This window comes from Notechis scutatus, chromosome 6, assembly GCF_049901735.1.
Source record: "Notechis scutatus isolate UNSWTSFEM ecotype Mainland chromosome 6, rNotScu1.2, whole genome shotgun sequence".
NCBI lineage: Eukaryota > Metazoa > Chordata > Lepidosauria > Squamata > Elapidae > Notechis > Notechis scutatus.
Window position 1 is genome coordinate 46679580 of NC_142014.1, and position 16598 is coordinate 46696177.

The 16598-nt window shown below is 35.1% G+C and overlaps 1 protein-coding gene across 2 annotated transcripts in view; it reads right to left on the reverse strand.

The window, feature by feature from the left end:
* The window catches only part of CDK17 (cyclin dependent kinase 17), a 92549-nt gene that overhangs the window by 42133 nt on the left and 33818 nt on the right, over positions 1 to 16598 (reverse strand). For both annotated transcript variants that reach the window (XM_026694038.2, XM_026694042.2), the window contains exon 2: positions 3557 to 3705. In XM_026694038.2, coding sequence (XP_026549823.2) covers positions 3557 to 3674 — 118 coding nt within the window. In that variant the 5' untranslated portion in view covers positions 3675 to 3705. The remainder of the gene's footprint in view (positions 1 to 3556; positions 3706 to 16598) is intronic.

The following is a 16598-nucleotide window of genomic DNA, read 5'->3' on the forward strand; positions in this document are numbered from 1 at the left end:
ATAATTGTAAATATATGGAAGAGCAGGCTGGTGAAAAAAATAGGATCTCTGCCTCTCCTATTTGAGCCTTTTCCTTAGCATCAACATGGCAAAGTTACCTATAAATCTGTAACCTTGAAATAGGTAATGGAAGAGAAAAGAGGAGATGTGCATTTTGGAAGCTTTGCAGCTAGCAACAAACAGAGAATACAATGAAGTAAAAGAATATATTTTTCCTTCACAGAAACTGAATAGCCCAAAGGAAAAAGAAGAGGCACAGCAGAGCAGAGCAAAAACACAGCAAGGCACAATGTGAGAAGGCGCAAGCAAGTGCTTTATGCAGTGCCCCTTAGTAAAGAAGAAAAAGGCAGAAGAAATCCTAGAGAGAGAGGAATTAAAGAAAGACCAATGTCTCTAAGGGGAAAACACTGGTCTATGGGCACTCAAAATATAGAAATAATAATAACTGTGTAACAGCAATAGTAAAAGAAACAGAGTATGGGATAATATAAAGGCAATAGAAAGCACTCACGTATACTGTAGATTTGTATTTTTCTTTTTTGTATGTTGTTTCCCCCCCAAAAAAAGATCTCCCTAAGCCGTGTGTGTGTGTGTGTGTGTGTGTGTGTGTGTGTGTGTGTGTGTTCTCTGTTTTAATTCCAGATTTTCCATAATGGCTGGCAAACAGCCACTTGCATATAAATGAATGGTGACCACTATTCAGGGAAATGATTTCCATGAAATTTAGAGATTAACAAAAAGCAGATTTTACTGCGCAGTTGTTGTTGAAAAAAACAACAGAAAAAAAGTCAACAAAAAACTTTAGTTGACAAGATCTTACCTTCCTATTTGCAAAAATGTATTTGTTTCTGAATCAGAGCAAGATGAGGAGGACAAGGTAGGATTTTATGTCAGAGAGTATTGCCTAGCAGGTACTGTAACTTTGTGGAGCAGGGTGGGTGGGGGTGGGCTAGAGGGCACCTATGATATTCTCAGAGCACATCATTAATCTTTTTTTCCCTTCTTTTAAGCTATCAATATTTGTTTATATGCAGGAGAGCTACCTGGAGTGCCCAGCAAATCACGTAGCAGCTACTTGAAGAAATGAGCTCCTTTCCTCAGGTTGCTTTCGACTCCTGCAACTTACCTTTACGTTCTTTTCAGGGCAGACTGGCACATTTCCAAGCGGTACCAACTGATAATTCTGCTTTCTAAGAATAACTGTGCACCTTATCTGGAGACCAGACCACCATGTAGCATATCACCCTCTTATGTCATTTAATTAAAGTCAAACAAAAATGACATAGGTGAGAAAGCAACCTTGCTAGTTGCCAAGGAAAATTACAATTGAGATGCACTGCCTGTCTTAGACCAGGGATTTAATAACTTCCAGAGCTCTCAATTTTCCTTCAATAGATACCTAAAAAGATATTAATTTTATACGAATCTATCAATGATCCTCCTTTCTTCTCTAGTTTCCTCTAGGCTAGTATTACAGGTAGTCGTCGACTTACAACAGTTTGTTTAGGGACTGTTCAAAGTTATAAAAAAAGTGTTTCCAGAGTTTTATAGAAATATGTCTTAATTTTAATTTTGGTCAAACAAATTTGTACTTTTCCTTTTTGCTTCTAACAGCCTTGTGATTTCTTTAACATTTTTTGGGAAATAATCTATCCATAGTAGAAGACATCTTTGCTTTAGTTTAGTTTAGTTTACTTTATTGTCATTGCACCTCGTACAACGAAATCAAACACCATCTTCAGTGCACATCATGACCATGACCATGAAAATAAACACAAACACACATCCTTCACTCTTCACACATTGAACCAGAAACCCCTGATACCATACCAACACTGCACTATACAGCAGAATTCAAAAGAGCTACTGCCCTGGGATAGAAGCTGACATTGTAGCTGCTAGTTTTTGTCCCCATTCAACTATTTCCTGGAATATTTCAAATGTTCTTTATCATTTTCTGTTATTTTATCTCAATGCTGATCGAAGACAAAATGCAAGCCTCTTCTTTTAATTTTTGTTTCCTTTTAGGCTTCGAATCTTTAGTTCCCCTTGAAATAATAAAATCTTGAATTTCTGTTATAACTTCAGGTAGACTAAAAATTTCCCATTAACGTGCTATTTGTATAATTATTTTCAAAATCTTATAGGAAAAGTGCTATTAGTCCAAATTCATCTGTTCTCTTAATTTGTTTATATTTTCTTGAATTAAAGTCTTATTTAGCTTTTGCTATTCTTTTTTTAAACTCATAGTTTTTTTTAAATTTCTGAAATGAAGATAAACTTATCAGGTTGCTTTGCAAATTTGTTATTTTGAAGAACTTTATTAGCAGTGTCCTTAAAAAGGCTCTGCTGTGGTTGAGACTATGTTGGTTTCCCTTCATCTCCTGGCACCAAAACCCTTGGGAAACCGCTGTTGTGTGCTCTCCTTGTGAGAAGTAACCCTCTAAAAGGATGGGTGATCTCCCCTCTTTTTATCTGCAGAAGTTCTGTGGGACCAGTCTACTTGCTGGTCCTTCAGTCATGGCCATAATCTTGTCTCTGCCCATTCAGAGATCCACTAGCTCACCATTCATGCCTGGAAATCCAGTACTATACCATTTTTCAAAGATTGCATGAGAAATCAAGCTTCTGATCTGAAACTCTTTTAGATTTACAAGGAACTGAATCAAGAGACTGTATATACAAAATATGATCCTTTTGCCTGAAATACATACTTCAACAAATTATTTAAACCAAGGAAAAATATACTATACCAGCAGTGATGTGCTGACTTAGCTTGTACCAGTTCATGGAAACTGATTGTTAATTTCTTAGATTGTTGCAAGCTGAATGTATCACAACACCCAGCAATGATATGAATAGAGCTAGCAAGCTCGTTATCATGTTTACCAGCACACCACTGTACACCAGTCAAAGATGCAGAACTTCTTTGCATTACCCATAATATATGTTTAGTCCAGAATCTTTATTTTAGAAAAGAAATTCTAAACATCTTAAGTATTTTGACCTTGTTATAGATCTGTATTATTTTACTAGATGGAATATACTTTTCAACCCATACAATTTTATCTGTTAAAGTACATAAATATCAACTTTGGACTAGTCACCATTTTATTCAGCAATACTAAACATCCAGCAGATTGCAAACATAGCTCTCACTTTTAAACAAAACTGCTCCATAACTGAAATTTCAAATAGCTGCAAAACACTGAAAATAAAATGCAATGTGAAATGGAATATATCTGCTGGGCTGCAAAAATAGGGATGTAGCAATGATGCTAATAGGAATGGAATGATGCAGGATTTTTGCAATTCAATCATAACTTCAATTTGGTAGCATTCAATTAAAATATGTTCTTCAATAATAATAAACTAAACAAAACACATTAGAATATTTTATGAAAAGCAAATATAGTTACCCAAATTAAAATGAATGGCTACACTAATTCCAAACTCATAATTCATCTTGTTAAGGTGATTATTATCAATAATAGCATGTTCATTTCCCCTTAGTATAGTACTTTACAAAAATAATAAACATGGTGCATGTACTTACCGTTATCTTTGTTGCTGTTCTCTTCAATTGTCATTTGTTCAGCCAGTTCAGAAAGTGACTCATCAATAGTCTGACTCCCACGCAGTGTTAAAGAAAGTCTTCTCTTAAACTTTTTCATTCTACCAGCTATAAACCTGGCTTGAGAAAGCCTATTTAAAAAAAAAAAAGTGCAAACTGTAATTATCTGAGTTCAAAGGAATTATTACCAAAATTTATAAGCCACCTAAGTACCAGAAATTCATTGTAGCTAAGAGAAAACTACAGTGTTTCTCACAAAATAAGGCCAGGCCTTATTTTTTTTTGAGCCCCGAAAAAAACGGCTAGGACATCTTTTCGGGGGTGAATTAATTTCTCCCCCAAACGGACCAGCACCGTCTCCAACAACAGCATCTGAGTCACTCCCGCTTTTCCCGTCCCCGTAACAACGGGAAAAAAAAGATTTTGAGGTACCTGGGAGCGCCACACGCTGCGTTTTGGTTTAATCCTGAGTGGCTGGGTGGGCGTGAGAAAAGCCGAGCGAGCGTCTCTGCTGCTGCTACCCTTGATGCTCTAGCCTCAGGCTCTGCAAGTTTGCAAAAGTCCCGGTGCGCCGCAGCCCAGTTCCTGCATTCCAAGCGCTCAGGCAGCTCCCGAGCTGCGCAGCTGTGAAGGGACAGCTAGCTCTCTGGGTGCTTGGAATGCAGGACGGCTGTGCACAGCGCACCTGCAGCAGCAGAGCTCACTGGCTCTTCTCACACCCCACGTCTCCAATTATGCTGTTATTGAGGGAAAAGCGTCGACGGTGAAGACGGCACTGGTGAGAGAGGCGCCAGCACCGGTGGAAGCTACGGAGGCCTGAGAAGCGGCTGAAATGCTGCCGGACATCCACACCACCTCCCGCCTGCTGACCCGGGTAAGGGAGCCCTCCGTGCTCCACCATGATTGGCTGTTAGGAGCGGCTGATGGTGAGGCGTAGCTGCCTGCAAGGCACTCCTCATGGCAAGTTCCCCCCGCCTTCCCCCCCAATTTTGCATGTTTTAAACTACGCCTAAATTTGGGGGGAGAGGCTTAATTTCATTTTATGCCTAGAAAACATGCTGGGTCTTCCTATGGGGGGGGGGCGTATTGTTGGAGAAACGTGGTATTACCATAATCATGAAAAATATATTTATTGTTGCGTTTATCTATCAATATGTATTTAATAATTAAAAGCAGAATTGACAATTTAGTAAGATTTATTTATAATTGATATTTAAAAATATGATATGGAGTGGACAAATTAAAAATTGCATGATAAAATGCATGCAAAATTTTGACAAAATAATAAAAATGGGACAATGGGGAAAAAATCAATACAATTTATACCAAGCTACAATTTGGAAGAAAATTGATTCAAAATACTCTACACATGCTATAACTGTCCATGACTGCCAAGATAAACAAATCACATCATAATAAATATTAGAAATACCACAATAAAAGAACATTGACCCAAAGAAACATACAAAACATACTGAAAATTCTGAAAATAAGATTCAAATTAGAACTACACATGTTTTTATTAGGTATAATCACAAAGAATGTAAACAAAAAGCTCCATAATTTATTAAGATATATGCTGACAGTGCCAAGAATTAATCTGGTACAACATTGGAAAAGAGAAACTGTGCCAAGTGCCAACAATGGGAGACCAAGATAATATCCAGCTATGGAAATATTCACTGTATATATTCATAGCAAAATGATGGAGTGAACATTTAGGAGTAGATGCCATTTTTATTTCAAATGATAAAAGCCTTGGCAGCATACAAAAGCACATCTTTTACACAAAATAAAATAATCGTTAACGATAAAACACTTATTAATCTGACAAAAATATATCCATTGCAGTAGCTTGTCAATATACATTAAAAGTGAAGGTTTGGGGCAAGAAAACAAAAGAAGCCCAAAATTTTGAATATATATTCATGTAACATTTTAAAGTCAACTTGAATTAATGTGCAATTGAACAATTCAACCCTTTTTATATCAGAGATCATTCAAAGTATACCTATTATTTTTAAAAGAGTATATGCAAGAGAGTACATAAATATTGTGCAGCTTTAATAAAAAAAAAATGCACCTCTCTTAAGTCTTAAATTTTTATTGTGCTGTGTATGTATGTATGTATGTATGTATGTATGTATGTATGTATGCAGCCATACCCATACTAGGCAATATATATAATTCAACCGTATAAGATGCTCCCCCATGTGAACTACCTAAACTACCTTTGTGAGAAAACATTCATAGCAAGCTGAAGTGATACTGTATGTTGGCAGAAAGGAGAATCAGACAGAAACCAATGACCCAGTAAACCACAATGTTCATATTTACTAGCCATATCTCAAAAATAATATACAATAGCTACCATGCTGACCTAATATGCAAAAGAATGTCACAAGACTGCCAGAGAAAACAGCAATTTGTTTATTCCACAATATAAATGATGTACTGTAATTGCCTGCTGAGAAATCCAGTTTGGTCTAATAGTTACGGTGCTGGGCTATGAATGAGGAACTAAATTCTAATCTTGACTTAGGTTTGGAAGTCAGCTGGATGACTTTGAGTAGTGACTTCCTCTTAGCTCTAGAAAGAAATGACAACTACTGCTGAAAATGTTGTCAAGAAAATTGCAAGGACTTGTCCAGGTAATTCTTAGGAGTAAAAAACTGATTCAAAGTTGAGTCATTGACCTAATTAAAAGCTTCCAAAAGGAGACAGCTGTCCCTTCCCTGCAATGCCCTGCTTGAGAGAGAGAAAGAGAGATGGGTCAGAAAGACAATGAGGGAGACAAATAAAATTTCAGAAAGAATACAAAAAGGGTGGCTGGGAAGAATAGATGTCCCAATTCACTTTATTTTCTGCCCTTTGCCATTGTTTAGTTCAGTATCTCCTCAAATTATCCTGAAGGTATGTACTTTTTGATAGCCACAAGGTTGTTTATCTCTGCTCAAATTTTTATAAAATCCTTATTGTTTGTCTTCTGCTTTCATGCTATTACCCAAAACTAAAGAAGAGCTGTACAGTAGTGCTAAACCCCAAAGAAAATACTAATCTTCTAGTTCATTTAGTTCATTTCCTATATCTGTATACCATGATATACAGTTCCATTGAACTTACTGTTTTTATTGTTATCTACAATATCTCCCTAGATAAATTTTGCTTTATAGAAACATTGTGAAACACAAATGACAAACACAAGTGGATATTATGTAGATTACTGTTATATATGCCCCAATGGATTCCATTTTGGTGGAATCCATGTAATTTTTGGTTCTAAAAGTGACTTGTTTTACATCCCTTTCCATTTCCCGGCCAACTTCCACCACAAAATACTAGCAGAAACAAAAAGCAAGCCCACACACAATTTTTATGGATTGTAGCCTGAGCTGCATTTAATCATCAATCTGTAAGGGGGTATGAGTCAGTGTGCACTTCTAGTAAAGTAGTCAGTTTCTACATTGCTTCCAATTTCTTTCTTTGACTAGCTCTCAAGAATTAACAGCAGAATCGTCAGAGGACAGTTGTTAAATTTGAAAACATCCACAGCTACTCTTCTATTTTCAAAAAGGTAAATACAAGAATTTGAAAAAGGAAAGACAGCAACTTCCACAAATAATAATTTGATTTTTCTATCTTTATGATGTAAAAATCATACTTTATTTAACCTTCTGACTACAGCATTTAGTTTTCAAATGCTAATAAAAATGGATTAGAATTTTTAAAAAATTATATCAGAAATAATCAAGAGTAGATACTATCAATTCATTCTTATTCAAAAACTCTATATCAAATAACACGTGTTTCTTACCACTGGTTCTATATCTTCCATACTAAAATATCTGTATTTTTTACACCAATCAAAAAAATCAAAAGGATGAATTGAAAATCAAACATTCCTGAATGACACTCAAATTTCTGATATTTAAATATCAAAGGTAGCTAATCAACATAGAGGTTCTTGAAAGGATAATGAAATTAAAGCTAGTGGTATCCTATAATGAACAAGAAAAGAATAACCCAATCAATAATTGAATGCCTGTATAATGTGTCAAGAAATGGTTGGCATCAGCAACAGAACTCTGGGGGGAAAAAACCTTACACAGATTTCTGATGATGTCACAGTTCCAATGGAGTATGGTAACTGTTCCCAATAAGAAACGATTTTTAGCAGCTTACTGATGAATTATTCTTTGGGACTCATAAGAAATGATTGGAATGCATTTCCAATTTTTAGAAATATAAAATCTACATATTTTATTATAGATGAAATGCAAATTTCTACTTATTGAAAATGATTTTTCATGTTTCTCTTGACTCTCCACTCATGTAGTATGTCTTGTGCTAATTTGGGTTTGGTTTAGACATAGTCTCTCTCTCTCTCTCTCTCTCTCTCTCTCTCTTTCTCTCTCAGAATAACAGAATAACAGATACAGGAAAGTCGCCCAGAAAAGCGTTCCCTGAACCTAAATCTTAACATCTGAGGGGGAAAACCAGATTGTATCTCTCAGCTTCCCATGCCCATTTGATGAAAAAGCACAATCATTCACCTCTTGTTAGGAGAATCAAAACATGCAACTTGTAACTTGGAGAAAAAGAAACAGAAAGAAAGATATGAAAAAAAAAAAAAAGATCTGCTGGAAAGAAGGCACACAGAATTTATTCCAAATACTTTCCTTAATTCCCTCTGTAATAAATAAGATGAACTAACTTTAATTTGTAGCACCTACTTGTAAAAACTGAGTATGGTGAGGGACAACTAGTATTTTTCAGGTCACAAAGGGCCACTAGATGAATAATTAATTTTAAATTAAGTATATACATTAACAGAAAATACAGGAAGAAAAAGATTTAGAGTTTAGAATTGACCTATAAATTTTACTTCTTTGCACTGCCCAAAGCAATTCACTTTTGTGTATATGTTTTGATTCTTGTATTTAATAAAGAATCTCTTCTAGCAGAGTTGCATCTGGTAATCTTCTGAAGTTAAACCAATTGATAAAGACTGAATTAAGTCATTCAATGCTCTGATCCGAACCTTGATCACATGATATTCCATATTCAATGTCTATAACTATGGAATTAGATCTTTCAGCAAGTCACCAAGTATTAAAATATAATTATAGATTACCAATACTCTTGTAGTACTGGTAACTTTTTCTAGCATCAGAAATAATAGTAATCCAAATAGATTAGTTAGTATAGATGAGAAATGAGTTGGTGAAGTAGGATGGGACAGAATATTTTACAACTACTGGTATGAAGTACCATGCAAGCTACTTCAACCTCATCCTCTGACACTGAACACTTAGCTCTTGGCCTGACAAGTATAATGAGAATCCAAGCAAATTTACTTCCTTCCATCTCAGATATAAATTATTCTGTTGTAGGAGGTGATTCTATTGTTTGAGTTACTAATGGATTATGTCACATATTGAAAGTGAAACATGCAAATAACTACAGAATGTCATAACATTTTTAGAAGCTGAACCTATTTCTTTTAAAAAAGTACTCCTCTACTTAATAAAGGTCAATGTGGGTCAAACACTATGACAAGAACCCACGGATTCCTGCCATTCTATGAAAAAGGAATAATTTCCCAATTTAACACAACCCATACAAATTGTAGAAGCCAGGCATCCTCATTAACATGGCATAATTTATTATATAATAACCAATAGCCAACACTATTATTACAGACATTTAGATATACTTTACACTAAGGTATAGTTCTTCCTTAAACTATGGATTGCTTATTCAAGAAAACATGATTATTTAACCTATAGCTCAGTGTGAAAAGTACAGTATGTAGTAAACAGAGATGTGTGAATTTCTTTCCTTAAAATTCCTTAAAAAGAAATTGCATTTAATTACTGCAGCTTGCAATAAGGTAAGAAAACAAAGAAACATGACTTGCAGTGATTAAGAGGTTGGCCTGGAACCACAGAAACCCTCTTTCTAGTGCGTCCTTCAACCATGGAAGTTCATTGGGTAATTTTGAGTCAGTCATTTTCTCTCAAATATGTCTTACAGGTCAGTGTTGTAAAGAAAACAGGAGGAAGAAGTGCTATATATTAGACTTAGAATAACTTTATTGTCACTTTGAATGTACACTAATCGGCATACATTAAAATGAAATTTTGTTGCGTACAGCTCACATATGTGATATATATGTGATAATATATACCATATATATGCTATATATGCTACCTCCTGCATGAAAAGCAGGATATAAATCAGATAATAAAAGGACTATTTTTCTCTACCCTCTGTATAAAAGATAAAATTAAATAAAATGTATTAATAATTTAAAATAGTTATTTCTATATATAATGAATTATTTTTGGCTTTGACGTAATTGGAAAAATATAGAACCACATAGTTAAATACTGATCTGCGCATTTGAATTTTGATCTGAACTAGAGCTGTTTTCTAAACATTCATATTGATGAAAAATTGATAGTAATCTATGACATATCATTTTTACAGATCAATGCTTAATAATCATATATGGTTCACTCCCAAAAGCCAATATATATGTATCTAAAGTGCAGTTCCAGAAACAAGATGCAAATATAGTATGGCAATTCAAATACACTAATAATGCTCTTTATCTGTTCATTGCTAAAAGACTGTATAGCACATTTTATGCTTCCAAGCAGCTGCACTATAGATAATGTGCTCATTCATATATGTGTGTGTGCAGGTGGCAAATCTGAGACAAATGCAGAACACATGCATAGAATGATGCCATTCTCTACACATTAATTGCCGATGTAACTTGATTGTACCATTTACTGAATGTCTTCACTAATCACTTGCATCATTCTGCTTAATCTTAGGAATTTACTCAGATACTTCTAATTTGAGGTATCTAATTTGATGGAGCCTTGGAGCATGGCTAGAGAATGTATTTATTTATTAAACAAACATATATAACCATCTATCAGAACAGCAGTGAGAAAATTAGAAACACTATTAAAAAAATTAAACAATAAATCACACTGAGCCCCCAATAACTGAATGAAAATGATATAAATGAATAAAAACTTGCACTCACTGATCAACCATGCTTAGCTTCATCAACAAATTGGCTCTCGGTGTTTGGGTGCCTAGGTGAAAATTATGACTTTACCATTTCTTGAACACCAACAAAGTGAAGGCAATTTATAAGACTGTTCCATAAGACAGATGCCACAGCAGAAAAGGCATGTTTTTTAGACCGTACAGCATACCCACTCTTCCAGATCTAGTAGGATGGGCATAAATCATCAGGATTAGTGGTCTCACAAGGAATTCAGTCCCATGCCATGCATGCAAGGTTTTAATGACTGTAACTGGCATCTTGAATTGCACCCAGAAACCTACTTGGAGCTAATTTAATTTCCATAGCAGTGATGTTAAAGGAGTTTCACTGCCTTCTGGACCAGCTGAAAGTTATTATTTTCTCTTTGAAATTGTGATAGGGATTTGATTTTCTTTTGCTACCCCATCAACTGTTTTCCTACATTAAAGGCTTAGTGCATATTTGGATGTGTTGGGAAAAAAGCCTAATATGACACTTATTCCCATGAGAAACTGCCACTTTTGGAATTCATGGGCCAAAAAATATTAATACTCTTGATCAATTGATTTTTAAACAACCTTTTAAAACATTTAGGTGTTGTAAGAAAAATCTGAATTGTCCAAAATTACAGAATAGCAATATATGCATTTAAAACATCTCCTGACCAAAAAGATGCGTTAGCATCATCTTAAATTATTACTATTACATAAAAGAAATGTAAAAGATTCTAAACCAACAGGTTTCTGAACAATTAAAAAGTATTAAGATGAATAAGGTTCAAGTATGTTAATGTAATTTAGAATGATATACTAAAATTTGGAATGAATTTATGTTTAAATAACTCTATATGAACTATAATTAATAAACATTATTTACTTTAATGAAAGTCTCATAAGACTTTTTCACAAATCATACTGTAAATAAATATGAAAATGCTTATAGTACTTTAATGATTAGCCAGGTCAACAAGTACACAGAGTATGCTACTCTATCCTTAAATATCAAACCAAACACAGCAGGAACTCAAGAAAGGATTACTAAAAAAAGAAACGATTTCAGTGTATGGCAGAAACAGAATGTATATCTGAGGAGAATGTTTTGGAGGGCAGTGTTTTGTTTCAAGGAAAATCTGTAAATATTCAAATATTTTTAGAATTAATAGTTTTATTAATTGTATATCTAGAATGAATAGCAGTCACTGAAAAAAAGACATGTCATTCAAAATGTTATTCAAAACATTAACCCTTATCGGCTTCCGGTTTGCTAGCCTGCGGCGGCGGCAGGGATTTGCGACCGCGCGATCCCTGCTGCATTCACCGCCAAGGTTCCCCCGATCCATTTGGATCTGGGGGATATAGCTGCCCGTAGAGGCAGCTGAAGACAGGGGATCCGGCAAGGGGTTTGGGGGTGCCGCAAACCCCTCCCCAGCAGGCTAAACTCCCTTTTCCCGAGGCGGAGGAACGGCGGTCAGTAATGGCCACCACGAAGAAAGCTGCAGCCGGGTAAGCAAGTGCAGGAGGGAGAAAGCTGGAGAAAGTGAAAGGTGCTTTTAACCGGGACAAGACGGGAGAAAGTGATTTGGAACCTTGAAAGCTGTTAAGGATATATTGTTCCTTGTGAGAGCCACAAGCTGCGAATACCCTAAAGGGGAAAGTTTTTTTTTCTTTGTTCTACTCTCCTTCCTAAAGTGACAGCGGGGGGGAAAAATCTTTTTGGCTGTGAGTGGGAAGGGAGAGTGAAAAAAAATCAGAGCAAAATTTGAAAATAAGGAGAAGATTGCCTAGAATTGCAAAGAGTTTAAAAACTTCCAAAAATATATTTGAAAAGGATTTGTGATTACTTTAACCTCAGAAAGAAAAAGTGAAGAAGAAGAAGGTATTTAAAAGAAACAGTCTGTTTGGATTGTTTGGTGATTTTGGAACCTTTGGAAATTATTTCTGATTAAATCATCTGGGTGATTGTTTGGAAAAACTTTTTCTCTACACAATGGCATCACCTGTGGATGGATTGGAACTTATATATCAAAAATATGAAAGAGAAAAACAAGGAGGGGAAGATGGACTTGGCACTATTTTTCAATACTTAGAAATGGCGGTTTATATTTATGCGAAGCAGAATGAGGATGATGGGGACAAAGAAGAAGAAGAAGCCATCTTTGATGAAAAAAGGACTGATTGGAGACGGGAAAAAGCAAGAGAAAAAGGAAAAGAGGTCTTTAAGATCTGAAAAAACAGCCCAAAAAGAGAAGAATAAGGTGAAAAAGGGACATTATGTTAAGAAACAACAGAAAGGGGGAAAGCAGAATAAAAGGGAGGTGGAGAGACAAGGGGTTAAAGAGGACAAGGAGAAGAAGAAGCAAGGGAGAAAGGAAGGGATGAGAAGCTCTAATGGTGGGGAGCAGGATATTAAGAAGCAAAAGTTTTTCAGAGATAATGGATAGATCTTATTGTTAATGGGATTCTAGAAAGGTACATAAGATTGCATTTTTATATCTGTATTTAGAAGTAATTATAGAAAATTAGAAATAATATGTAGCTTAAAATGTGATAAAATATCTAACATAAATAAGTGAAATTTTTGTTAAGAAAAAGAGAGTACTGTAATGAAATATGATTCAAGATTGTGATGTAGGGGGTAATAATCGTGGAAAGCATAAGTGTTCCCACAAAGGCATAATACTCAATTGAAATGGATAAAATATTTAAGATATAAATGATTGTTAAAATTAATGATTAGAACATGGTATACTAGCAAAAAATTTTGTGAAATGAGATTTGAAGTAGAAGAAGGAGGAACATTTCAATGAAATATTGAGCTATAATATGTGATGTGGGGGGGGATAATTATGGAAAATAGGGCTCTCATAAAAGTATGTGATTTAATTGAAAAGTAATGAGTTAAACGTCTAAGATATGAATGAATATTAATATTAATGAATAGATTTGTACTATTTTTGATAATATAGTATAATTTTAGAATGTACCAGACAGAATCCCAATGTATGTTATGTATTTTATATTATCTACTATAAATATAAGGGAAAAAGATAAAGGCATCATCTCCATATAGTGTACAGGAGAAGTATTTCTTCTTTTTTTTAAAGAAGAAAAATAAATGATTGGCTGTAATAGAACAGACAAAGAATAATAAATATTAGGATATGAATTGAGAGGAGGAAAAAAAACTGAGAAAATTTAAAGGAGAGGAGAAGTTATATAGAAAATTGAAAATGTTAATAAGATATGAAATGGTATGTAAAATGAATATGAAACTGAACTTGTGTCTGTACCAAGAGTTTTAACCCGGGACTAAGCAACTTTCAGAAAATAGATTTTTTATGTTTTTATGTTTTGTGTTTATGTGTATTTATGTATTGTTTGTCTTGAAAATAAAACTTGTTTTTTTTTAAAAAAAAAACATTAACCCTTATCTGTTTAATAATCATGATCTCTTTGACTAACATTTTTACCCATGATGAACTATTGAAGATAATAAGTAATCTATTTATTATTTGGGAGGAACCAACATAAACAAAGAATTACATATTGAAATCACCTAAATAAGCATGACTATTTAGTTATAGCATTTATTGAATTTCAACAATGAAAATATATTTACTTAATATTCATTTAATATGATGAATGAGCAAATGCATTGCAAATAATTATTTCCACCTAAAAAGCATGAAAACAAATCCATAAGCTTGGATGTTTGTGTTCTCAATGCAGAAGAGAATGTACAAAAAACTTTCATCATGCATAGCATAGCATGCAGAATATTTAATGCCATGGATAAATACTTGGTTTTATGTAGTTATACAAACTGGGACATTAATTTTTAAATACATCATCATCAAAATCATGATTAGGGATATTTCAAGCCAGACAATAATGCTCGGTTTCGCATAAAATGATGTCATGTGACTGTAGGATGCTGAAAATGGATGCAAACGCAGGCTGGTTGCTCAGCACTTAAAGTACGGTCAAGTGATTGAGGTGGGGGGGGGTGCGTAGCTGTCAGATCTTCAGAAAACAGATCATAAATACTTTGGGGAAAGAGTTCATTATAACTTTAAACAATTGCTAAGAGATTAGGCGTTGGCTTACTTGAACAGTTTCTCGCATGCCTTGGAAGAATCCACACATATGGGTTCAATTTGTCTTTCTGCCCAGAGACTGAGTCATCAATCTTTGCCATGCCTCTTCCTGTTGAGCCAGGAAGTCCCCAAGCCCCAGTCACGACGAAGGCGCAAGCACCTGATGATCTTCTTTGTGGCGTTGGCTCTGCCTCCCACCTGGACACTGGACCAGACAGTTGCCAGGGTGGGAGTAGATTCTTCCAAGGCATGCTGAGAAACTGCGTTCAGGTAAGCCAACACCTATTCTCCAGCATGCCTATGTGAGAATCCACACAAATGGGACATACCAAAGCTGGCAGTCCCTATGGGTGGGAAGAAGTCTGGTCCTGTGAACCCCTATCTGTATGCACTCGTTGTAGCACTTTTCCGCCAAAGGCCGCCTCTGCTGAGGCATTTGTGTCCAGTTTGAAGTGCCTTACGAAAAGAGAGGGGGGGGACCACGTCGCCACCCTGCAGATGTCCTCAAGTGAGGCATGTGTCACCCAGGCAGTTGTGGTAGCTGCACTTCTAGTTGAATGGGCAGTTACTTGTCTGGGTACAGGAAGAGTCTGAATCTCATAGGCCTTGGCTATACAAGCCCTGATCCAATGGCCTATGGTTGATGAAGAGACTTTGGTATCATTGAAGACAGCTGAAATTATACAAACAGGGCTTCAGTTTTGCGATATGTCGATGTTCTCTTGATGTATCTGCAGAGTGCCCTCCTTACATCTAGTTTGTGCCATCTGTTTGTGCCATCATGAGATGGAGAGGGGCAGAAGTCAGGTAGGACGATTTCCTGAGTCCTATGAAATGGGAGTCGATTTTAGGGATGAAGGACTTTGATGGTTAGATAGCACAGGCTTACAGGCATGCTGGAGAACACTTGTAAGTTGCAGTCTATCTGTATCCTAGCTTTTGCCTGAGATAGACCCTAATGTGACTTAGTTGGCCAAAAGTGAGCTATTTAGATCTCTGATTGAGGGGCAACTTGAATTCAGTAACCCCTTCTTAATTAATGCATTGGTGTCATAACATGCTTCACTTGTTTTCAGCTTAGCACAAAACCAATCCCAAACCAAAAAGGTTTTATCTCTCATGTTTTATTAATTTAGATTGTTTGTATATTAAATATATTTCATAAAAACATTTAAGTAACATACATTTTTGTACATTGTTGTTATACTCCTTCTAGTTTAGTTTATCAAGCAAAATGTAATAATAAACACTCAAGTTTGAAGGGAAAAAATCACCTTATTTTCAACAATTGCATTGTAACCCTATAGTACACTGACAACTACAAGTACAATCTAAAGGAGTGTAATAAAAAAAAAGCCATTAACCATTTTTGAAAAGGTTTATAGGGCTTCTTTAAAAAGCCCTAATCATTTCAATGATTAATTTAATGTAAGATGTTTTTCAAGGTAAGAGAGTTTTAATGTGCTAGTAGTACAACTAATAGAAGTATTAGTTATGGTATGCTTGTACTTTTATACATTTTCTATGTGTTTGTATATGGTGTTTTTCAATATTGGAGTTTTAATATGCTATAATAAATATTAACTATGGTAAGCCCGTGCTTTAAACATCAGACATGCTATGCCTATGCCTATCCCTGTACATTAATGTACATTCTCTCTCTGTACAAGTAAATATATACTGTATGTATGTATTTAAGAAAGTAATTTAGTTTAACTGCATATATCCTTACTTAAGAATGTTATAAATAAGCAGACAGACTGAAATGGCTACCAGCAGTTAGAAACAAGATATGAATCCAAATAAAAGCAATTAGATAAGGTAGTGGACAAAGGAACTGGGACAGACTACAAAATATG